General features: G+C 39.9%; 1 protein-coding gene across 1 annotated transcript in view; it reads left to right on the top strand.

The window, feature by feature from the left end:
- LOC149274136 (arf-GAP with coiled-coil, ANK repeat and PH domain-containing protein 3-like) overlaps window positions 1–26,871 on the top strand; it is a 74,490-nt gene that overhangs the window by 18,075 nt on the left and 29,544 nt on the right. The window contains exons 2-5 of the mRNA XM_089505778.1: window positions 16,897–16,954; window positions 17,611–17,730; window positions 18,750–18,803; window positions 25,508–25,566. Coding sequence (XP_089361904.1) covers window positions 16,897–16,954; window positions 17,611–17,730; window positions 18,750–18,803; window positions 25,508–25,566 — 291 coding nt within the window. The remainder of the gene's footprint in view (window positions 1–16,896; window positions 16,955–17,610; window positions 17,731–18,749; window positions 18,804–25,507; window positions 25,567–26,871) is intronic.

Genomic DNA, 26,871 nt, shown 5'->3' on the forward strand with positions numbered 1-26,871 from the left:
AAGCTCTCTGTGTACAGAACAATTTAAAGTGCGTGTTATCACGAAAGGAATCGAATAACTACGGGAAAGAGTGCACAGAATTGGTATGAAGACATTGGAACAAAACAGCTATTTTTAGCTCCATATTTTAGGTTTCACTATAATTGTCAGACTCGTCCTGAATGAAGGGCAAGCTGGCCTTATATAATGCTTAGTTCCATCGGTTACTTCAGGAAATCTCGCTTACTAATCTAACCATTAGGCTGGTCTTTCATAATTCAAGTTTACAATCTAATGAGATTCAGTTGGCCAATTTAGGATATCATCGTTACCAGGGGCAGGCTGGTTCAGGGAGCAAGGGGGTAATTGCCCCACGGCTAGTACAAACTTCTTCTCACCAAGGCAGGAGCACAGTGGGGTCTCGTAACCGTAACCGCGGCCATTTTATAGCGTGGCTTCTCGCACTCGCGAGTGTGTACAGCAATAGGAAGAGCTCCAGGTGAGGTAACGGTGTGATGTGTGTTAGTGTGAGTGTGTGCGTATTAGCTTGTTACTGGGTAAAGCAAGAGGTTGAGGGTCCAAACATAGGTACCTACCCCTGGGCCAGAAGCTGCCAGCCCTCACCCGATTGTTACCCATATTGATAAATCTTTAAAATAGCTTTATGTACATCCCAAGCTGACCCTCGTGGGTAATCAGGCTCCCTGTAGCACCGCTGTTTAGCAGGCCAGTTAAAAGAGAGCTCACTGATCTCCCCAACCGGCCCACTAACAGTATGGAGGCCTCCACAGTTAATTTCCGGATATGATATGGCTTAGACCTAGGGCAGAGTCTTAACTCTCCTTTTACTCACTGTTCGGGGATTAAATGTGACATGGGAGAGGGTCCTGCACTAATATTTCTCGTTCCTTGTATTGATACAGAAAGATAATACATGTACTAAAATCTTTCGTCAACTTCTTCTGACCTGGCCTCCTAATCACAAGTACAGGTAATTCCTGTTGACTGACCGAACTTCAGGGAAACTTTGACCTTAACAGATCCCCGGAACAGGTTTAGAAGAACATCAAGTTTGGCCAGAGTCTTTAAATGTATCTACCAAGAGTTTTTTTTGTATCATTATATATCCCAACACAAGATGGCCGCAATGTGTGTGTTTTTAATTTGATACATGGTTTTGGTTTTTAAAGTAATTGGGGATTATGTTTACGTCTCTTAAGGTTCCACTTTGTGTTTTTCCTCTTCTCTCTTCATCTCCAGAATCTACTGGATAGAATACATTATTAGCAAGCAATAATCATGGAAAACAGGTCAATGCGAACTGAGCATTTTAGAAAGGGACAGCTTGACTTAAACTCTGTAGAAATAAATCCAACGTCTACATGTAGCTCATCTTATTCGTTCATTAAACATCTCCAATGGTACAAAATAGTAAAAATAATAATTTTTCTGATGATATCCTCGAGATACTTAGTGTTGTGTAATATTTAAATAAGCAAAATAAAGGTTTTGAAGTATGCGATTGCTGTTCTAATGGGAGATGCAGAAGATGTGTCATCCTGGCTGTAAAATCTATAGGAAGCTAAAAAAAAAGCTATTTTTGATTGTAATGCGGCTCTTAAATCCCCATGTTAGCTTTTGAGAAGAAGAAAAAACTAATGTTTCATAATTGAGGTTTAGAAGGTATAATGGTTGCCCATCTCCAGTCTCATCCCGAATTATCCGTTTGTTTGATATTGTTTCTGTTTAATTTGAGTATGTTTTATTTATTAATTTTTTTGTATTTCTTTTTTACATGTAAAAAATTGGCAAAATTAATAAAAATTTCGATAGGAATGTTCCATAATCTCAATATTATAAAGACAATATCTAAACCATTAATTTTTGTAAGCCAAGAAAGGTGACGACTCGCCCCGTATAAACAGGAAACATCCCATGTTTGGGGCATTATGAGATTTCCAGCTTCTGTCAAACCTCACTCTCTCGCTCCATGGGGAGATCCCCACCTGTGAAAACACCTCCCAGCAGATATCACTTTCTTTCCTCCCCTTATTTTGTTTTCTCTGTGGTCATGAAGAGGGGCAAAGAGCGGTGAACGTCCTTATTTTTTTTTTAAGTATATCTGTGCGTAATTAATACCAGACGCGGGGCGGGGGGGCGGCTGAGAACGGGCTGTTGTAAGCATGTTATTGCCTTTCAGGGCTTTATATTGTGTGTATTACCCAGTTGATCACATTGTCGGCTTTTGGCCTTTAGATATATAGCACCAACATATGATGCAGCGCTGCATTACTTAATTGGACGATCTCGAGAGATACAGCTGTTTTCAGCTCTGCTGCAGCGTTCTGTATGTGATTTCCACCATAAGTGGGCTTTTATTCGCTTCTGATATATTTATGGCTTGCAGGTTTCAATGATTTGGAGGAGAGTTCCATCTGTTTTATTAATATGGTTTATTATAACTGTCCTTGCCTTTGAGATCAAAGCTTCATTGTAATTTCCTGATGATAAAAAATATTGTTTTGTATAAATCATCTCATAATTTCTTATTGGAGGCTCTTTTTGTTCTTGCAAGAGCGGTAAGAGGAAGGAATTAGTTTGAAACTGATGAACTTATGTCCTGTTTTTCAACTTTAATCACTCCACTATGTTACTACGCGTCAGTATTCACAAAAGTCTGCTTTTAAAATTATTTTATTTTAGGGTTTTATTATTTTTCATCATTGCTTGCTCAGTTTTTAAAAGAAACCATGCTGTCATCCTGATCTCCGTTTCCTATAGAATGGGTGTATGATATATCAAGATGTGATACAGTTTGCATTTTTTCTCCTTTTTATTAATTGAGCGATCTTATCATTAATTGTAGTTTGGAGCCATTCTTTGAAACACACCCATCTATTATTGGGTTCCATTGATCAACGTTGAAAGAGACAAGCTAAAATCCCATGCAACCCTTTTGAAAGTACTTCAATATGGATTCATTAAACATGTAAAAAAACGGTTCTTAACTTTGGGAGAAGCTGCAGCTCCAGAGCTGCAGTGCAAAGCTCTCACCACGGTTCTCATTACAGGGCCACTTAAATGCCCGGGGGAAGCACAATAAATTAAAAGGACTATTCGACTATCATATACATTAAAGTGCGTGTGGTGGCTCGATAACAAAGCTCTCCAAAATATACCACCTTTATAAAGCCAGAGACCGTTCTATAGCATAGATCATTTGTTATATAATTTCATAGATTCCGAAGAGTATCTAAGGCTGTAGAAACATTTGATGTCCTTGCGCGCATGTGTGTACATCTCACACTCTCCCCAGATGACACGTTCTTCACAATACTTTCTCTGGGGAACCCTCTTGAGGTGGGAGATAAATTCTACGACCTTTTATTCTAGTGTCAGATGCCTAAGGGGGGTTGTAGCGGCCCGACACATGACACAAAGAAGAAAAGCTAAACAAAGCTATTCAGCTGTCACAAATCTTTGTGGCATCCTATCGTGAGCTTGAGGTGTATAACTGAAAAAGCATCTAATAGTATCTTCTGTTATTCCCTGTAAGCAGGTACATTTTTATAATATTTTTGAAGATGTTTTTTATTTTCTTAATTTTATCATTTTGTTAAACATTGGACATTCTAAGATAAATACAAGAGAATTCCCCTCTTAGCTGAGGTTGCGGGAATGCTTTTGCTATTTACTGCAATTTAAAGTCTAGCGCCACTTATGTGTTGGTTGGGTTGGGAAGAGATGGGTTTAAGGTATAGACGCGATTCACAACCACATCTCAAAACAAGACTAATACGCTTTTCAGAAAACTAGATACAGTCCATAAATAAGGACCGTATGGCCGAGCCATTCTGTCCCCGAATGTTAGGGATAATATGACCCGTACAATAATGTTATGTATTTGCAGGCACTCTTTCGCCCGTCCGCTGTATCGGTAGTATACCATCCTGAAAGTACAACTTCAGTTCTGTAGCAAATGAAACAAAATAAATATGCTTTGTGAACCATTTCTGAACAATATGGAAATCCAATGGTTGTCTTGTACGATTCAGAAAATGCTGCATGATGATTGGTGCTGAAATATTCTTTTAATGTCTTATTGCTTGAGCATATCTTGAGTTATCGCTTTTATTTCAGACGATAAGCCTTTATTTTTCTATTTTTGTAAGATTCCTCATTGTGACCTACAATGCTGTAGATAACTGTGAAACTGGCTGTTATGGGAATCTTCTAGCGCTTAATCATTCATCTTGTAACGTGTTTTGGGGATTTTTTTTCTCTCTTTAGCTTCTCTTTTGTGGATCTCATGGTCTCCACTGTAATTGCCCACAGATGAGACGTTTTGACCCTTTGCATTCGCTCTCAGGTTGATAATTGCTGGTTGACAATTCGTTATCAGCTCTCTATTCACCAGTGTGAGATTGAACTCGGCAGAATTTCTCAGCAGTTTGCCATTTTCAAAATTAGGTTTATAAAGTGCTTTTGCACTGTAGGTAAAAAAAATGGGCTTCTGACATCTCACGGAGAAGTTCAGCTGCCATCTTGCAATGGGGAATCCAGTGGAATTTCTGGTTGTATTAAGTAAGGACTTGTGTACCCCAGAGTTTAAAGTCTCCATTTTGAGATATACAACCCAACAAGGTAGTTACTGAATTTATTGGGTTCTATCTACTAGGTCCTGGGCGAGTCCCATTATGATGGCGCGATATGTAAAACAAGAAATTATAATAAATTAGCTATTATATAGATACCAGTTTTTCCTTTCGTAACTAGAAAGTTAGGTATGTCTTTTCACGCCGTGTCCTCAATAAATGTGAGGAACCCTGTAATACCTAAAAGCTTAATACCCTCCAAACTATAATATACCCTTCCGTGGGAGGGAAGGAAATATAAACATCCTTTGCTTTAGTATTCCATTGGCTGCCATTGTCCCTTTTATGCTTAGAATCACAGATTCAGTAACCTTCTCCCTAGAGGATGCGTAGGTCTGAGGATGTCACGGTGGCCGGAAGCAGATGTGACATTAATAGCAGGCAGACTTCTAAGGGCTTTTTGTTTCCGATTCGTTGACTTTATTCTACAAACCATGCTGAATGCACATGAGCTACGCTTCCCTTCCCATCCCTATTTTATTAATGTTAAGTAAGCCGGCGTATACTATGGGAAGAGTACCGAGGACAGGGAAGCTGCTTTGAACTCCTGATTTGTAATGTTTAATAAGCTACAATTCTCAGTCCACTTTCGGACTCCATTCATGATGAGGGACATGTATCTCTATTAACGTCATGCCCTGGTACTGGCCTTGGCATGCTGTGCTACCTCATCTTATTGCATTATGGTCCCTGTCATCTTCACCCACAGGGTATCTGCCCCTGGCTTTATGGCTGATGTGCTGCCCCTGGACCTGCTGCCCTAGGCGTTGTCGGGCTAGACCAGAATACACCACAACCCACGCATGGCCTTTTGTATTAAAGAATTGAGGGAATATAAAGGGATGATGAACTAGTTTGTTGCAGAGTAGACAAATAACACAGAAGGCTTTTCACCTATGAGCTTAAAACTAGTATCCAGAACATCCAGATTTTTGTTAACGACATCATTGTTTCTGGAACATAGGATTTCCTTCCTGACATACATTTCTACGTCCAGATGTCTTTCGTAGCTCGCCCTCCGTTACCCTTCCTGACAGAAACCTGGACTTAGCTTCTGTTGCCGGAGGTTGTTGGATCTTAAAACAAAAGGGTTTTGTACATGTTTTGTCCAACTGCATCTCTCTAAATGTAATTGACATGACATTTTGAAGACTGTTATATTCTAGTTACTAGAGTAAAATCGTGTTTGAAATAATGATTATATCACAATGGTTTCAGTGGCTTCCACATGAGTTGGAACTTGTTAGACTAAACATGGTGCTGCACAGTGGCCACTAAGTAGACCTTCATTGAATTACATGGGGACTTGCCAAAGGAACCAAATCTGGTCAGCTTCCAGAAAGACAGAATCATAAACTAGCTTTGGTTTCATGTTTCCTAAAAAGTAAAGATCTTTGGCATGACTGCACCTTGAAGTATTTCTATGGGAGCGAATCCATCCTACCCAATACGTGCATCCCATGAGAGCGGCTACTAAATGACTACCGTGGTCTGTATTCCTTTCCTCTGACTTATTATGAACACTTCAACATCTTACAGTGTTACAGAATTTAGGAATCTTAGGACTCCAAGAACCAGCAAACAGATTAAATTAACTGGGGGTGGCAGTAAAATCCCTAATCTGCTCTGTGCACCATAAGCAAGCGTGTGGGACATCAGTGATTCCATACACACCTCGCGATATAACCACAGAAGGGGGAATGGAAACAAAAAACACCGCGTGACAACCAAATAATGACATGGGTAGCTTTTTGTTTAGGAAATCACCATTTAGGTTGATATTTATTATATTGGTTCATGATCATTTACTTTTGCATTTAAAGATGTATATAAGGAGCATTGCCGGTACAAAGTGGTAAAAGTGAGACTTTGGAATGTCGCATTAGTTACTATGGTGATTGCGCCACTTTACCACTGTACAGTGTAATCACACTTTATATATAACCCCACGGTATAGAATGATCACGGACAATCAGTTTCCTCCTCGGAGATACCGAGCCTGCATCGCGTTCAACTCCAGACTCCGGTGAACGTTATCCCCCAACTCTCTCCTGTATTTTTCCTGCTTGTAACAAAGCCGTTAAAATTGTATTTAATTTAAAGAAAAAAAAAAAAAAAAGGAAAACCAAACAAATAACAGTTTGATGTGTATCTGGATGCACTTCCTGTTAGAATGTATCCTTCACATCATGATGTCATCTCATTAGTTGCTCAGAACAGGCCAAACAAAAGCCCCTTGTAGGGCAAATTCGCCCAGTGGGTCAGCTCTTTCACGTGGTGCTCGGATGGGTGTTGTACGGAAATTTGGTTTATGTCTTTCTGTTTTACCCAGTTTTTTTTCCTTGGATATTTTTGACTTAAGTCTCTTTTTACTGCTTCCTGTGAAACCTAAAACTAGCATTTCTCAAATGTCAATTTCATGTCGAAAGAAAGCACAGGGGGTGCAAAGGGGAGGAAAAAAAAAAAAAAAGCTCAGTGGTATTCGGGAAGTGCATTACTGAATTGGATATGCTCGCATATTTCTCATGGTAAGCGGGGAGTCTAATGGAAATGCATTACTTTAACACGAACAGTCTCTTATCTGTGTATTAGAGTCAAACGCGTATCAATCCCGCATGTGGCAGTCACATGTTAATGCATTCATGGGAAAATGTCTGTGAGCTCTCTAGACGAAATGATATATAGCCAAACTAATGTACTAGTACTGGGATAATGTATGGGGCAATCTACCCCAGGGGAATGTAAAAGGAATACATCGAAGAAAAGAATAAAAAGAAGAAATAAAATACAGGTCTCTTTATAGATTATTCGGCATGGATGTCGGTGAAAACAACTTATACTTAATTGTGAAAACCTTTTCAGTAGATTTACAATCTGAATGTTCTTGTGAATATTGAAGATTAATGTTTGGTTTTTTTTCTTGACGCTTTGAGCTAACAGGATGTTTTCATATCAATGAAAGTGGCAGATGATTGGTTTTGCATTCTCTTTATAATGGGTGATCCAATAACTGATATAGGAGTATGGGAATCCTTAAAGCGTTGTTAAAGGGACAGATTGCTGTGCCTGGCAGCCCCACGAAGGAAGAATCCATATTTCAATACAAATTCTTCAAAAACAGAAAAAGAGTATCCTCCTACGTGGTCCGATGATTCTTGCCACTTATTGGTGGCTGGAACACTGGATCTGACTGGGGATAAGTATATCGTTAGAGGGAGATTTATTCTGCAGTATCCCCCCAAACATTTGCAATGGGGATACCATAAAATTTAGGGTGGTCTCGTGCAAATCATGTTGCTTTTGCCATAGTGATCCAATAATAACGTGAAAATTACAAAAAAGTCATCTGTGTGTCAAGGCCAGGTTACGGAGGCTTGGGCCCCGGAGCAATTATAAATGAAGGGCCCCTTCTCTGGATTTCCTTGCCTTACTCTCACGTCTGCGTCCTTGGGAAAATCTCTTTACTTTTGGACCGGGCTGCATGGCTGGCATGTCGCACGTCGCATAAACTCAAAACACGACGCTTGCACCTTTTAGACATTTAGCCACAGGGCCATAACTTTCATAGATCAAGAAGTGCAGGCGACCCAGCCACCGCCAGGTCCCTGCGTCATCTTCTGCTTTCTTCTGACCTTGCCCCAGGTGCCAGGAGCTCTAGTTATGTTTTGTGCAGACAATATGTAGCTCTCTTGTTGTTGTGCTGCTGTAATTCCTGTAAAACTGATCCACCCCCCATAGTATGTGAAATAGTGAAATGCTTTTGACTTGATAAAGGGAGGACTCCCGAAAGCTCGTCTATTATTTTAAATATTGTTAGTCCAATAAAAAAGGTATTACAAGATTCTGCAACATTCTGTTTTTTTGCATTCTTATACACTGGACTAATACGGCTACCCCAAACTACAGTACCACCCATAGTAAAAGACTATTTGCTACTAAAGCAAAGAACATAGAACACACATTTATTGTTGTGCCCCTTGTGGCTGTATAAGGAATTACAAGTGAGGCACCACAGCTACCAGGGTCTTACTACAGATAATTAAATCTGCATAGTGATTGATTAATCCCTTGAACCCTTTGCCAGCCTCCCTTTGTTGCTCCTTTGTGCCCAGATGCTCCACAACCGCATAGACCTTGTCTATGCACAGTGTAGAGATGAAACGGTTAAATAGCTTAACGTTACTTTTTTTTATTACCGAATGGAAGCCGGGATCCTGGCAGCATGAGCTCTGGAGACCACTTGGTTTGGCAAGAAAGTGATTTGGACATAGTTCCATTAAGGACATTTTTGTCTTGATAAATAACTGACTTTTTTCATTTTCCTGCCCAATTTTCCTCCCTTCCATTGCTCATAGCATGGGACATATTTAGCTGTGGGTTGGAGCAGTTCACGTCTATCATAAAGTGTGAGACCTGGAGGTAACTGCAACAGCTGTTGGACGATTTGAAGAACTATAGAAACTGGCATAACAAGGAAACTGCCTGCATTCATTAAATGTGGGTTCTGGCTATTAAAAAATGCATTTTCTAGGGAAATATTGATTGCTTCTGAATACAGGGCTAGGATGGCAACTTTCAGGTAGACCAAGAAAATGCTAAAGTTATGTCGTTCTCCAAAAAACAAATTTGCTGCACCAGGCATGTCAAGCAGTTCAAGTCACAATGGCCAACAGAACCTACAGTAGGACCTATAGAAGGGGTCCCTGTATAGAAACCATCACATGAACACAGAAAGGATCCAGTCTGAGTAGAGATGCTTAAGTGTCTAAATATGAAAATTCCAAACTTAAGGACATATTATTTGCCCTATGAATAAATAGTTAGAATTGGGACACTATTGGGTAGGTCGTCTTTAATTTAGGTAACCGTAATATATTTTTATTAAAATGACATTCTACTTACATATAAATTCACTTGAAACATTTTAGATCTATGCCTGGAAAAGAACAGAAGCCAGAGGTTTCGTGTTCACATCTAATCCTTTTTAAATTGCAATTTCTGGCTTTAGGTGACACAATTTCCATTTATGTCGTGGAAAAAATTACATTTCATCCTCAATTCCATTTTCTTTGGAAATAAAAGCATTTTTTTAAATGTGATTTTGATCCTCAAAATAGACAGAGTGGCGGTTTTATAATACAAAATACACTAGCAAAAATTGGTATGTTCCTCACATAAATTTATTGGGATTATGTATAAAAAAGTGATTCTGGTGCAAAGTTTGAAAATGTTGGTCTTTTGTGCTGTAGAAACCAATGAAATGGTCCAATGGACATTCCTAGCTGGCTCTGATTCTTATTCTTATTTTTATTTAATTAGTCTTATATTGATTTATCCATCTTTCATATTAGAAAACATGTGTGGGATAAATCGCTTTCTTGAATTAAATGGGGAGGGGGGGTGAAAATGTCTGCAATGGGCTGCAGATAGCTTACCCACTACTCTTCTACTTTATCTAATAAACCCATGGCTACCATGTATGTTCCCGGTTGTCATATTCTCTTGGGATACATAATAAAAGAAACAGATATGTGTGGGGAGGGAGCCCTGTGTTTTTTTTTATTGTGATTTATGGAAAGGCAGAGCCAGAGGCCACAGAAATGCTCTGTAAGAAATGATATCTGTTCTAAGATGTCCACAAAAGTGAGAACGAAATTATAGGAAAGCAGAGGAAGAGTAGGTGCAAAGAGAACATAAATCAGTTTGTTTTATACGCCGGGGAGTATTTCATGTAAAAAATGGCGAATTACTGGAAAAATCTAAGCTGCAGATACAAAGTTACTTAGTTGATTTTGCTTTAAGGAAACTCATCAACTGTAACATCCCGTAAAGCAGAATTCCTTGATGTTTAAACAGCCCCTATGTACTTGAAGAAATACCCCCATCACATTGTTATAGCAGATTCCAGACTTGTTCTTGGGACCAGAATCCAGAGGTTCTGACCACCTTGTTTTTGGTCTTTTTTTTTTTTTTTTATTTGCCATTGATTTTTATTACGATTTAATGCACAATAGTAAACATAAGAATATTTGGAATGGGGCGAGTTTCTCCTACATTAGGCCACTTTCATGTCCTTTTCATGGTACACAATCATATGGCACGGCTGGTGACCTCACCTACGAAGAGCGTGTAGCTTGGATCATCTGTCAGGGTGAAACCTGCTAATTCATGATGTGTTTTCCCATGATAAATTGAATCCCCGGCAGACCCCTCTGAGCTGACTCTCCCCTCTCAAGCTCATCCTCCCCCTCCCCGTCGTCTCCACCTGCGTCTCAGCCCATCCTGCGAGTCTATTCTTACGCACCCTCGCTATAATTGGTAGCTTTCCATCTCACGCTGTGATAGATCTCAGATGCATGCGACAGGCACTGGGCAATTGTTATAATATAGCATCCCTCTGGCCTATGCGATTCTAGGTGAATATTTTTTTCTTCCAACAAAAGGAGTTTTTTTTCATTACCCTCGGCCAGCCAAAATGCTGTGAAATATTTATTTATAAAGGGAAGGGTCAAAAATATGAAGAAATGTACAGTATTTCTAGAGACCAGCACGTTACCATGTATTTCGTTCTTAAATAGCAAAAATACTTATTACTGACCCGTCCCCTTTTTGAGTCTCCAGCCTTGAGATGTCTTCGGTGAGGTTCAGGCATCCTAAGTATGGTAAAGTTATGGTGTGTATGGATCAGATTGTGCCATCAATTATTTAAGTGATAATAAAAGAGACAAAGTCAGCTGACACATACATTAGTAATGAGTCCCGCTAACAACTGATTGTTTGGGTCTCTAAAATAAAAAAAAAGCCTTTGGGTTATAAGCAAACGGTATAGAGCATCCAGCAGCACCTGAGAATACATAACCCAGCAGGTAAAATGAACTGTATATAACTAACCTGTCGGGCGCCACGTGCTAAACGTGGGCCAGTTAATGGGAAGATTCCATTGGTTTCCACGGTAACTGCTTAGGGGAACGTAGAATTCTACTCCAGATTTGGTCTATATAAATATGGCCCCCGCTTGATATTACTTTTAGAAATTCTTCATAAGAAGAATTAAATGGGGATGGAGGAGATAATGGACGCAGTCAATCAATCTTTCAATTACCTAGTGTAGTCATGGTGGTCAACATGTTTGCCCACCCCATTAAATTGCAAAGCTCTCCAAAATAGGTTGGTGTTTTCTAAATTAATAATAATGTGAAATATTGTTAAAGAACTTTGTGGGGCAATTATTGGTTTGGTGTAAAGTGGGGCCAATAACGTTTAAGTAAAATCCCACAGGTAACGTTTTGCGATAGGCTGAAGTGCACCGATATGGCGGAGAGTTTTATTATTTGGTGTAAAAACTCTTATATTAATATGTTTATAAATTTACCAGTAGTGTATGAGCCACTCCGAAGGATCCGTATGAAAATATTTGAGCGGGGAGAGAGTTATAATGTTACAATAAACTCAGTTAGGTTTTCCAGTAGTAGGGGTCCATAGACCCTTCATGATGTTTTCGTAGGCAGGCTGAATGAGGCCCGGCTACTCTTCTCTTCTGAACAACTTGGTTCTTGGAAAGGAAGGCAGTCCAGACAGGCAAAAGTTCAGGGAAAACTGGCATCATGACAAGGCCTACAAATTTCTTTAACTGACAAGGATGTTCTCAAGTCGGAACTCTGGGAACTAAAGGGTCTGGATTGCCTTACATCCAGATCTCATTAAAAGTTGAAAGATTGCTTTAGTCGCATTCCAGAACTTCTAATGCAGAAATATTACTTGGCTACTCCAGAAATATTACTGAATGAGGAATGCTCAATAGGACTGGCAGATGTGTGAGTGTGTGTGCATGGAGTGTGCGAGAGACATGAAAACTTCTAACAAAAATTCTTACAGAAAACAAAATTATCTTTACTATTCTAGTGTATTCTATAGCCACGTCCTATACATTCACAAACAGGCAGACCGTGTGAAAACAGTCATATGGATCGGTATGATGTTATATGATGTCAGAGAATCTCATAAAACATGGCTTCCTTTTTTATCCATTATTATCCTCAATGTATCATTATTCTATACAGTGTCACCTCTCGTATGCAGCTTGTCCAACAGTTTGTAATTTGTGCTAATACAATGTTGCTGATTGTGTTAACTGAATAGTTAATAGAATTGTTAAGTCATCTGGTGCATAAAATTCCAGATTTCTTCTGCTTTAAGTTAGAGCATTCTGCATTAATTATTTACTTGGTCCTGGAAGCAGATCAGAGCAAAGGCACATTGGCCCAGGAAAGTAATGCCTGGCGGCGCCGTCCAGATCATTAGACTGAAGAGTGTCTTCTGCCACGTTACTCCATACCTGTCGGCTGTCCCAGATATCCTGGCAAGGCTTAGCTTTTTTGCAAGCTTGGAATCTTCCGACTTTTTGTTTTGAATGCAGTGATTTCGGTATGTCTGGACCCTGTGGCACGGTGTACATCAGGAGGCAATACAGTGTCCTACAGAGAGAAAGGAGGTAGCACCAAGTTCTGTAGAGGAGCTGGCTTTGGTACTGCATGTTTTGGCACATTGCCCTCCCTGGAAAGGGCCACTAGGCAACTGCTTACACTGTGCTTTCACCTGTGGTAATGATTGTGGAGATATCCATAGAAGAATGCTACCTTTCCAGGTTCTGCTATTCTAGAACACTTCCGGAACTCTGTGTTACACTATTACCATGTCATGATTGAATTAAGAATTGTTGACATAACACAGGGAAAACCCAAGATGACCTGTGGAGTGGAAACAGCAAGCCATTAACGAATTGTGCTTACCATGGATACTGTAGTCCTGGGATACTGTTGCCATGGAGACAGAAAAAAAAAAAAAAGAAATTAAGCTCTATGTAAGCAAATGGGTTGAAATCGGCTACTTAGAAAGACCGGGTTATGATTTAATAAACCAGCTAATGGCAATAAACTATTGTGGTCATTAATCCTTTCAAGGACACACATGCGTGTGATATAGACATTGAAATTCCCTGTGTGATTTAATTATGAACAAGCAGGGATTTTTAAAACTATATAATGTATGTTAACATATTCTAAACCATGGGGCAAAATCACATATAAAATATTAGATTTTTGTTCATAAAATGCTACCAAGGTTATGTTTAAATAACCAGGGGCTTTAAAAGTATACCCTTTGTTTTAAAAAAAGGAGAGATTATAATGATTAGCACAAGAACCTTACAGTATCAGGGTCAAGGAGGACCCACACTAGGACCACTGAGTGTTTGAATGGCGGGTAATTAAAAGTCTTCTTAAAAATTGTTTCGGAGTAATCATGTAAATTAAGTGGGATGTCCATGTGCCCCTGACTGAATACAGGTTTCTTCCTTGCAAGGGTGCTGGTGGATACCTTTATGGCAAAGCTCTATCAAAAGCAGAAGCTTCCATCAAACACATCTATCCACCAGATGAGATCCTAGCTGTCTGTAAACTAACATATAATCAACATCATAACCTATATTATCAATAATCGGTGATATTTTGACCTGCAAGTGCCCGCACCCCTCAAGGCTTCTTGCTGGATGACCATAGACCATTGGAGAGCGTATACAATTAGATTAAGTGTCAATGACAAAGAATATCTTTGTCCCATTGATTTTATTTTTGGTTCAGTATCCCCGGATGATACATTTTTCGAGGATGACCTCCTCTTCCGGATAAAACTCTGCATTCCTGCGTGGAGCTCACATGATAATTGTCAGTAACATGGTAATTTTCTCTTTGTTGGCATTCTATAAACTGTCAGTTGACGTGGAGCATAAACATCAAGCTTCGTGCCTAAGGCTTATACTACGATTTCCAAACCGCTTGAGATTAATTCAACATTATCTGCATTTTAAGAGTGATGCACTTATTAATTTTTCAGGAATTAATACCTAGAGGAAAATATATATACAAGTGGTCTTAATAATCATATTAAAAATATTTCTTAGGCTTCAAAATACATTTAAAATGGAAAGATATATATATATATATATATATATATATATATATATATATATATATATATATACTTTTTTTTCTTTTCTTATTCAAACTGATAACTCCTCAAACAGAACTAGGAAAGGGATGGTCAAGAGACCCGATTGTTGCTATCAGCCGGAATGGGAAGGGAATAGATATGAACACAGTAATATTGCGGTTGTAAACATTTGTTGAGGAAACAGGAAAGTGACAATCCTTCTGTCAGCAGGTTTTAAGCCAGAAGAGATTTTAGGGGAGGGATATCTTTGTCCGTATAAACATGCGTATCTACCTTTTACCATTAATGCTTTTTTCTGTTTATTTGTGTAAATAAGCGTATGGAAGAATGATGCATATGGAGCACAGAACTGTTTTACTTGCAGTTCCACATATAGCCACTAGGGACTAGATTTCTTCTGTGGTTCTTTTTTTGGTTTTCTACAGTGTTTCCATTGATCAATGTGTGGTTGACATGACTTGATGCTAAGTTCTGAGTTTATTTTGGTCAATCGGGGCACTTGGGCACATTCTTCCCCATGGCTACAAGTTGCCCCAGCCCTCCCCTCAAGGGGACATGACAAAACTACTATGACATTACTTTCTTTATTGCGAACTAAATATGATCATTTTGGGAAGTTACCAGACTTGCTAGCTGTCTTCCAGACTAGAAAGCAACAAACAACCCCGAAAACATTCCAATTACCAGTAAAATCACTGTCCTTAATGATTGGACACATCAATTTGCAGTTTTATAGTAACTGCAATATAAAACTTGTTTTTCTGGTTATGCAGTAAATTTAGTTGTTTTGTGACTGGGTACTTGATGATCAGCCAATACGTTTGCTCTAAATTTAAAAAGGAAGGGTGAAATGCTGTTCCACTTTCAATTCTTTCCACTTGTAGAATGTGTCTTTGTGATGATAACAAAACCCTAGGAATTTGTCCTTTTGTCAGCAGGTTTGGCCAGTGGCACTGTGTACAGGTCCTGACACAGATTACTGAGCACCAGATATTTTCTAGAACCTATATCAGCAACAATTGTATTTATCTCTGCTTTAATTGTCCTGTTTGGCTGGCTACACTGGTTGGCAACATGTTGTTCTGTAGTTAGAACCTTGCAGTGTGAGAAAGCCCTTCTGAACTACACTAATATACCAGAGTAGTTGTGGCTGCTCAGTAGATAACTTCCTCCTAGTGATTAGTATTTTTACAGCCATAAGATTGATCCATTTCAGTTCTAGGTGTCTCAAGCCTGAGGCGCACAGAACCAACTTGCCTGGAAGTTCCAGGTTTTCAGCAGGTGCTCAGATTGTATACATGTGGAGTTAAGAATTAGATGTTCCAAGCAAACATTCTTCACATTTCTTCAAAAAGATGAATGTAGCATAATATATAATATAAAGGATTTTATTAGGCCAACATAGAAAAAGATGTAGAGTCACATACGCTTTTAGGACCTCAGAGATATCCTCTTTCCATTTGAAGAATAGACATCGGAGGTTCTGAGAACTTATGCAACCACATCTCGTTTCTCACGTGTTGACTAAATAAATGGTTTCACTTTTGGCTGAAGATCACGTTTTCTCTTGGACCAATATGACTATAACCATTAGTATGGGGGGGGGATTAAGAATGGAATGAAGTCGTGGGAATCCTTATGTAAGCAAGTGGGTCTTTGGTGAGAGCTTTGAGACTAAGTAGAAGAGAGCCTGACAGAACAAGGTAGGGAATTCCAGAGAATGGATGCAACAAGGGGTGAAATCCTGGAGATGTAAGTATTAAGAAGTGATGACGCTTGAGGGCAGAGCAAATAGAGCAGTTAGGAAAGTATTTGGAGAACATCGGCAAAAATACACAAACAGAGCAATAATGGTGGTAGAATTTTTTTTTGGGGGGCTGTAAGTTTGGGGTAGGAGCATAGAAGAATGGGGTCTTCTTGTTCCTCTGTGGTCCATATCAAATAATTGAAACATTGTGTTTCCTTCTTAGCATGTTATTGCTAAGAAAATATATACCGTACGTATTTTCAAGAGTTTATTTTAGAGGAGGATTCTGTTATTATCTTGGAAAAAGAATATACCACGTTTTCTGGGATAGCTGCTACTCGAGCTTTTAAATTTACAAAATGTAGGGAACTTGGCTGGGGTCCCAAAATCTATCTTTTTAGGTTTTTATAACTATTTAGAATGGAAATTAGCTATTTTTTTAGTGCTTGAAATTTGTGTTCTTGTTCCTCTAAACAAATTAACCGTTTATTTCCCTTTTTCTCATAGGGCAGCTATAGATGATGTAGAAACAGATGTGGTGGAAATTGAAGCCAAACTGGACAAGGTGAGGACTGGCACGTAAAATACCTCAAGGTCAAGGTTGCCCAGTATAGCTCCACTTTTCCCTACCCCCTGCTCCTCAACCCCTTCAGAGCCTTTGGTACTGAAACCGTTATGGCACATCGGCGACAGACGTTTGTGAACATTATCTGAAAAAAATTCCACAGAGAGAGGCTTAATTTTGACAGGCAGTCGGGATAAAACATCTGCACCCAGCAAGCTGGAAGAAATTCCTGAACATTTTTCCATAGACGCTCCGGAGTACGTTAGACATTTGTGCTGAGGGAGCATTCCTTGGCTCCCAGTCTCTGTGTATCCTCACAGTTTTAGTGTATACACATATCGCAGCTAGCCCGCTGCTGGCCTTCTCTCTCTTTCTCTGTCTGGTCTCCAGATGACAAGGAAAAACTTCCCACGTCTACACACAAGACACCCACGTTTACTGGATCTGACGTGGACTGCATGAAAACATTCAGACGCAAATCCTGCACTCTGTTGATATAGTTTTAAAATAACAATTTTGTTTTTAAAGATATCTTCCTTTTTTTACATGGATCTATCCATCGCTTTCCTTCTACTTTCTTTTTTTCTTTTATTATATTCTTTCTTTTGTTTGCTCAGACCATTCCACTTGGGTTTAATACACTCTTTTTCTTTCAGTTGGTTAAACTATGCAGTGGCATGCTGGAAGCTGGCAAAACCTACCTTACCACAAACAAGCACTTTGTAAATGGCATTCGAGACTTATCGCAACAATGTAAGAAGGATGAGATGATCTCGGTAGGTGGTGCTTGTACTTATTTTGTTTATATTGTGTGAGTATTTGCTCCAGCTGTTTTGGTTCTTCACCTCCAATGTTGGTCTTCCAGCGTCCCTAACAAAAAGGTGGCTATGTTTTCATTGATCATCAGTTAATCTCAGAACTGTCTTCCTCAACATTTGGTGGAAGACCAGCAAACTTGTCAGTCCATTTTATTGTTATTTATGACTCCAAAACCTATGGACTGCTTCTTTTGGGGCAAGCAGGTCCTAATTGAGATTACTAGGAAACAAGCTCAAAGGCATATCGAGCTTCAGGAGACGTGGATTCCAGCTATAGAACTATTACACCTAAAAGTTAGGTTTTAATGAATAGACCTTAAAAAGGCTGAATATAACATTTATTTATCTTTTCACGTTTCTCTATTTCCTTTTAGTACCTTATTGCAGATTGATTGATTACTGCAAGTAGACTATGTAAACCCCAATCAATTCATTGGGTTAAATATTGATATCCTGACATCCGATTTGACCTTTTTCTTTTTTCTCTTGATTAGCATTTGTGATCTCAAAGGGTTGGGTGGACGATTCTAACTTTTCACTCAGTGATAGGGGGAGGTCATTAGAAAACGATGGGGTGCCGTATCTTCATGCGTTCTTTGGCACTAAAATAAGTAAATGCACCTTCACAGGGGGGCATTTTTTTTTTTTAGGAAGAGTCAAGTCCTGATTTGAGTTTGAAATTAGCTTACATGCCCCCCCCCCAAAGCCCCCACGCTACTTTATCTTATCAAGAGATCAGCGGCACCAGTGCCAACAAATTATTAGGCACGCAGTGATTATAGATACTATTACTTGTCCCTGATCAGCTCCCGAGGATACATTTATCTAAGCACAATGCCAGTCCACAGACGTCTTGCATTAATGTCTAAGCTCACCTGGTCCTTGGAAGAGTTTAGGAAGTTCCTCTTTAGGGTTCTTCTGTTGACTATAATATCTTACCAGGAATCTGATGTCCTCCTTTAATTTCTTTTTTTCAGGAATGTCTTGACAAATTTGGGGACAGTCTGCAGGAAATGCTGAACTACCATACGGTAAGAGTAAGAATACCATACATGTATATTGTAAATGCACAATTTACTAAATGAGTCCGGCGTACTTGAGATTAATGGTACTTTGGTGCAGTTACTTTCCATTACGTAGAAATGTATGGCTATCGCCCAGCCGGTTGTTACTGAAATGTAATTTCATTATTTTGAGGGATAAAACCACATGACAGCCTCTTTCCCTTTTGTCTTAAAGTGGTCATTCCAGTTTTTAAATGATTTAAAAAGATTTGCCCTATGGTGAATAATAACCAAGGTTTCAGCCTATTATCAGAGTGTTCCTGGTGAAGGTCCTGGTGAGGATTGAAACGCTGATCACCGGTGGAAGCCGGAAGTAAATGCTTTAATTCTTCACAAAAAGTTTCTTCTTTCTTTTTACATATATTTGGGAATATTTTCTATTTCATTGAGCATTGGGGAAACACCGTAATCTTTTTAATTTTTTTTATTTTTTTTTAGCTAAACAGCAGGGTTAAACGGGCAAAGTAAGATTGTGTGTTTATTTAAAGCACTCATCTCGTTTGCCTGTTGAGACTGGATTATTACAGAGATTTGGGAGCACATCTGGTCGGCCCGGCTGGGTGTTGCATAATCTCGCAGTGAAGAGGTTGTCGGTGACTGCCAGATGCTACAGTGTGCATAGCCCAGGAAATGAGAGAGGATCTTGTCACAAAGCTTTCCAGTTATTCACCCGAAATCAAGCAGCTTCCAAATCCAGTGGTATCCAGAGTGTGGAGAGATAAAAAAAAACCGGTCGGGATCAGATGCTCACTTTTTGACAGTGTACAGAAAAAAAAATAATTTCTAAGGTTTGCTGGAAGAAGTAGTTACTGGTGCAGGGATACTAGGATCCAGCAGGGCTGAATGCAGGAGCCAAGTAGCCACAACTCCTAAAAAAAATAATTACTGGCACCTTACTTATGGATGCCCTGCCTTAAAATGCATCCTCTTCTGCCTCTTAACATCTATTGATTCTTAAAAATGTTCTGCCTAGCTCCTAAATTCTATATCGATCTGTCTGCTTCTTCCTTAATGTAAACCAGACAATGCCCCGGAGATCGGCGTTTCTAGTGTCACAGCTGCATGTTACAATCTAGGCTTTGATGACACCGGCGTTGATAATGGCCTAGTATTCACCCCCCCCCCCCGATTACTTGTCGGAGGGTTATATATAAAAAGTGATTGTGGTGCAAAGTTTGAAAGGTAATCCTATCACCATAGCAACCAACAAATTGGCCCTGCTGATAAATGGTCCATTCCAATGTTTGCTATGATGAGGATGACTCCATATTTCTAACTTTACACCAAAATCTCTTACTTTTTGCACTAAAGTGGAGACTAGAAGGGTATGTTAGAAACGGCCATAAAGGGGTCAAGTATTGTAGAAGAGAAAGTATATATATCAGCCAAGAATGAAATATGACTCTTCTGTAGTTGCTCGCTAATTCTAGAAGACACAGAATAATCTTATTAAATCCCCATAGGCCAGTCTAAAAATTTATCGCTTTTAGGATAAATTCCATCCCACTTTGTATAATGTGCTGTTTTAATAAGCCTTAAAATTAATCCTAGGAAGTTTCCTGTCCCTCGATAAATAATGTGGCTTGTCCAAAGTGAAATATTTAGGGTCTTTATATCAGAACAAAATGTTACCAGACCTTGCTTCTCTTTACAAATATAAGATTTATAAAACATACATTTGAAATGTATGGAGTAATGTGCACTGGACGCGCTGAGGATAAACAGGGATGATTCCGGATTGTGAGCACCCGAGGAGCTGGTGGACGTATCAACACAAGCTTCTCCCCTGTGTTGGCCAACTAGCATATACAGAAGATCCTACTTAAGACATGTTTAAGGGAGTCCCGTATAATATTTCTCAGCTGTACATTTTGTGTGGCCTACAATATCGGGTTATCAGGTGAAACGATCCCCCGGAGCTGGGAATGTGTTCTTTTTTGGTACATTCATGTACTGACCCCTACATATCATCCCTCATCGTGTGATTCTTTGCAAGCACACATGCACCAATTAGTTATTCTATTTTAGGAGATACGTAGTAGCAATGTGCGAGATGTCACTGTGTCCCTTTTGTGCGATCTGGCTCGGTTCACTATAGTAATCTCTCTTCTAGCGTGGAGCTGTTGGCCAAGGCTCAATCACCCACTGATTGCAAAAAAAGCTCAAAGCTTCATCTCGCTACGTCACAATCTGGAAGGATAGGCTTAGGGATGGAAGGCAGCGGAAGGTCAGATAGCAAATCCCATCTCATTTCCTGATTTCTTAGCGTAAGGGTTTAAGAGGAGAATGCGGGGAGAGAGGAGGAGGGAGGAGTGCAGGACATGCATGAACGGAGAGGCTGGGAGGGCAGACCCACAGGAAATATTAGGATATGAGTTGAGCATCTACTGATCTTCTGCATAGCTGCCCCCAGAGCTAAATGCTTATTACTGGAAGAGATCTCCCCTGTACAGTCTTGAACGAAATTATTTTTGTGTTAGGTGGGAAGGGGGACAAGAAGCTTAGAGAGAACTGTAATGGAGAGCTGAAGCAGGACATTCAGACATTGTCCTACTAAAGCTCGCGCATACACACGTAAGGCGGATACACACGTGTGTGTGAAGGTCCTACTACCAGCATAATTGTAATGGAGGTTTAGAGTCCCTACCTACAAAATGTCCTTGTTTAGTAGGAACAGTTCCAAATCTCCCTGTTCCTTTTTCCTCCTCTGATGTCCCTTTTTTCTAGGCGCTCAGAACGTTTGTTGGATATGTGGGTATCATAGAGTTCTACAGCCCTGAAGTCACAAGAATGGTTATATAGGCAGCAGTAAATATATTTAAAAGTTAAATTGTGTCAATATCGGTATTATTTATCGAACTGCCTTACTTAGTTACATAAACCGCTATTAACAGATCACAAAGCCACATAAAGAGCACTGTTAGAGCCCGGCCCTTAGCCACGTCTCTAACCACAACCCGTAAAAAAAAAAAGCGTCCCTCTGATCATTTGGAATGTTGACGTGAGGGATGTGCTGAGAGTCGCAAACGCAATAGAACACTTACCACACTGGTTGGTGAGCACACAACGTTAAATGTGTGATTGCATGCTTATTAGAGAAATCCTAATACACTCGTTTTCCGTAGATGACTGAGTATTACACGTTTTTTCTAAAAGGATTCAGGCAAACTATAAGCTGCCCCCCCCGTTCTTTGTAGACCGAGGTGAACTTTAAGCTGGGCACCCCTGTTCTATGTAGACCCAGGCGAACTATAAGCTGGGCACCCTTATTTTATGTAGACCCAGGCGAACCATAAGCTGGGCACCCCTATTCTATGTAGACCCAGTTAAGGCTGTGTAATCTCGTAATGCATGTTTTTGCATATGAGTTCATAAGCTACGGCGACGCGGTACAATGTGCCGGCGTGCCCTGTTACTAGCAGGGTGCTTGGACTTTTCGTAGGCGATAAATGTAGTGCCCTGCGCTCACACTCAGCACGGAGAACCCTTATACTCAATAAAAAAATACCAGCAGCTGCAGATGCGTAGTTTTCGTAGTTTTGCTATAATGTTAAATATAGAGTTTGGGAAAGTGATAGATCTTCTTTAAGTCACATTTTTACTGGCCTGCCAAAAAAATACCGGCTCGGTGACAACCGCTCCCAACTCGGAGTTTGCATTATCAGCCAGCGATGACGCAAATAAAATGTATGATTACACGTATCCCTCGGTTAATGTTGACATGTGCCCACATGCCTTGTTCCATAATGATTCAGGATGGTGGGGGGTCATTATCATGTTTTATACTCTCTATGTATGTAAAAAATTAAACATGCATGCGATACGGCGAATGGTTCTTATCTGCCAACAAATTCTATGTTTCCATGTAAACAATTTTATAAATGTATATTTCTGAATGTAGTTCTATTAGTATGATGTCACTAAAACATACGGTGGCGTCCTCATTTCTTCTCGGAAGTCTGTCTGCCCGCTTCTTTTGGGTTAATATCCTGGTGTGTGGGGGCTTGCTTGGACATGTACACTTGGACCAGTAAGTTCATTTAATGCCTCTCTTTATATAAAAGTTTTCCTGAAACCGATCTTGCATCACAGCGCATTGTAAACATTCTTTTGATATTATTTTACTTGGCTGGCGAGATTTAAAAGCTGTCCAAACTTGATCCTGTGACTATTCTCATATATAAAGGATACAACTGTAGACTAATGACTCATCGAATCGGGGTGAATTCACGCAACCTACTTTTTTTATGTGATCTACTTTTACTGAGGGGGTGGTAGATAGCCTCCCATTCGAAGTGGTAGAGGGTAATACAATGAGGGGATTTAAACACGTATGGGATAGACATACGACTCCTGAATCTCAGACAAGACCAACGACTGATTAAGGTCTGAGTCTTACATCAGGACAAACGGGCAGACTAGATGGGCCAAATGGGCATACCTGAGACCACTCTGGCTACCTGTCAGGATGCGGGTAGGAGGTCCCGCTGTCACGGGGGGTCCTGCCATTTTTGGAGGGGAAGTGGGGGGTGTCACAACGCCGCTCCCGCGACCCGCAGTTTGCCCGAGTGACCTGGAGAAGCAGCGGAGTCTCTGGGTATTTCCAGGCAACCACATGGGTCTTATCTGCCATCACATTCCATGTTTAGAGCATTTCAGATGCCGTATACACAGGGGACCTTGGATAAAGGTTCATTCTACGCGCTTCTTAGCACCAGAATGTTGTGCCTTATAGATAGAAGTGGTTAATGCCTCTTAGTAGCTCTGATGAGTTTTATTCAACGGGCCACTTCTGGTTATATTTAATCAAATTAATTGAACTATTATTCAGCCTGAATCTGGAACGAGTCGACAGAGATCATTCAAAGTACGAAGCATGTGACAGATCTGGCAGCGTCCTTTGTGTGCATATGGATTTCTTTGTGATTGGGAAAACATATGCAGTCGCACGTTTCCTTAACCTTCCGAGACGCTCGGTTATATGCAACGCGTGGAAAGTTATTGTGTCCATGGGCAGGGAGGCCACAGTGATGGTATATCATGACGAATCATGGTTCTCCTAATCTGATTACGTTTATAGTAATTTCCGTTGTTTAATATGGTTACGAGATTATGATATTTTCAATCGCATTTTGATTGTGTTGTTCCAAATCCATTGTGGTGGCGTACAGAGCCAAAATTCTGAAAACTGTCACCGTCCAAATATTTATGGCCCTAAATGTGTGTGTGTGTGTGTATATATATTTGATATTATATATATATATATATATATATATATATATATATATATATATATATAAGGGGTAGTAGAAGTATTATTAAACTCTCATCTACAGACACCAGACAAGCCAGAAGGCTTGTTTTTCCCTCAGAAATCTCATGGTGTATTGACAACCACAAAGGATTCTGGGTAGGCACATGCAAATAAGGTTAACAATTATCACCTTTGCCTCTATATCCACTTTATACATGGATCCCTTGAAAGTAATTGCCTGCTGTACAAGACAGCCTTTAGACAAAACTCGGGAAGAGGTACAATAGCCAGATCACCACTCATGGACAGCTGTTTCGTCCTTCATGGGACTCGTCAGCATGAGGTTGTGATACTGGCTTAATTATATATATATACGGTAGTATATATATATACTACCGTTCAAAAGTTTGGGGGAAATTTCTAGCTGTAACATAATTACAAGAGGATTTTCAAACGATCAATTAGGCTTTTAAACTACAACTTGAATTAGCGAACACAACATTGGAACACAGGAGTGATAGGAGTGATGGGAGTAACAAAGGGCCTTTGTACTCCTATAAAGATTTTCCATTAAAAGTCATTAATAACATTAATACCACCTGTGCTGTAATTTTAATGGACAAAATATGCTGTGCTTTCAAAAACAAGGACATTTCTAAGTGACCCCAAACTTTTGGATGAGTGTCTGTGTATATAAAATCAGGGGGGAAAAACTCCTGTCAGGACATCTAACCTTATCTTAAAAAGTCATGATCATAGATGCGTGGATGGATTGTTCAATTATTTGTGAATCTACACACTGTGAGCTTATACCCCCCTCTGCTGTCTGAAAATGGAAATGCAGCACTAAAAAAACAAAATCACAATATTGCTGTGTAAAAGTGTGTCTTGTCCCATATTTTAGATATGTTACATATTTTTTAAGTGTTTTAAGAAATCAATACTTAAATACTGCATTTTGTTTAAAGCAGCAACATGGCTACATTATAATTATGAACTGTTGCCAATAAAACAACAAAAAAGCAATATTGTGGGTCAGCGTATTCATGGACTTCTTATATAAAGTTGCAATATGTCAAAAATGTGTGCCATGTATTTAGTGTATGGTAGGTGCAAATTCGTAAAAGTGGAGCAATGGGAAGAAATCATTAGTTGCTATGGTGACTGCACTACTTTACCACTCAGAATTTCTCTATAGAAAGGCTTCCTAACTTTAGATAAAACATTTATTCGAAGCTGGCTCTAGATGGAAATGTTTGTAGTTTTGCTGTTCCATTTATCTTCTTAAATGTAATATTTAATATGTGGATGAACTTAATGATTCGGTGCCGGTGTAAGGGATAAAGTTGTGATCGCTGGTAGGAAGGAGCTAAAAGCGATGCCTTTTAGTAACCAACTTTGTTTTCTCTTCCCGCAGATCCTTTTTGACCAAGCGCAGCGGTCGGTGCGGCAGCAGTTGCATAACTTTGTCAAAGAGTGAGTCCGATTGTTTGTTTTTTCTTTGAAAATGTTTCATTTACTTGTTCTATTCAAAGCCGTCCACATCTGGACTGGTGTGAACCACCGCCTGAAAACTACGCATTTAAGCCCTAGTAGAATGGATTATGTTTAGACTTTTGTTTTTTTCCCCCGTCTACAGCCTTACGGAAGGTTACCCAGATACCAGTCGGTAACATACTGGGGAGAGCATACCAGTCTGAAGGGGCAGACATTGTTAAAATGGTGATGTAACCTATATACCCCGATATATGGTCCTGTGCTATAGGTATTGGGATACAAGCTATAGTATACCTGGGAACTCTTGGGGGGACAAGAGGCCAGACTGTCTGGAGCTGACTCCGTTCTATTCTATCCAGTACGTTCTGGTTGATATCCCTGCTTGAATGCAAGTGACTCAATGTGTATCTTTAAGTAATGACAAGTCAAAGTTTCTATAAGGACCACTATTAGAGCCATTTGGGTAAGAGGTTTGGCGAGTCACTACATAGAATCTTCATAATGGCTATTAAAGGGTTAATATTTCCAGAGTCTCAGGGTCCCCTCCATTAATGGGTAACGACACCACATGAATTTTGTCTTGAACCGTTTTTTATGATTAACCCTTTGTCCTATGGAGGCTTATATTGTGCGGATACCTTAAACGGACCAAACATAAAATTAATGCTTTTAGCTTTTTAGGTAATTAAGGGGTTAATGAATTACGTAACGGAGAATCCCCTTTCAGTATGGAGTTTAAACGTATATGTGGTTAGTTCAGCGTATAATGCCGCATCGCTTGCGTTTTCGCTTCCACATACATTTGCCGCTCCTTTCGATAGCCCTCTTCCTGACGCTGATCAGGACACCGCGTGCGATTAAAGCTCTTGGCAGTGGGGGCAATTACCCGGGGCAGAACCGGGCAGCATTGCAGATGTCAAGACGGGAGCTCACAGACGCAATCGATGTATATAGGCCACAGACGTAGCAGCAGAAACACTGCTGGCAGGCAGGAGGGAGACAGTTTCCATAGCAACGGATAATTAAGTGAGAATCTGTCAGCAGCAGACTCCGTGTGCATGCAGGGAGGGGAGGGGGAAGGGCACTTACAGTATCATGAGAACCCGCACATAGGATGCCCCTCTCACCGCCGTCATCTTATACATACACACACATGGTCGGGCTGATGCCGGGGCGCAGGGTGCCCTTTAGTATCTTATTTAACACTTTAGCGTACAGCAGTAAATTAATTGCTCATTCAGCCAATGCGTATATAATACCGTGTATACAAGACATTGTAAAAAA

This window comes from Sceloporus occidentalis, unplaced genomic scaffold (assembly GCF_023333645.1).
Source record: "Sceloporus occidentalis isolate IW3139 unplaced genomic scaffold, rSceOcc1.0.p SCAF_346, whole genome shotgun sequence".
Lineage (NCBI taxonomy): Eukaryota > Metazoa > Chordata > Lepidosauria > Squamata > Phrynosomatidae > Sceloporus > Sceloporus occidentalis.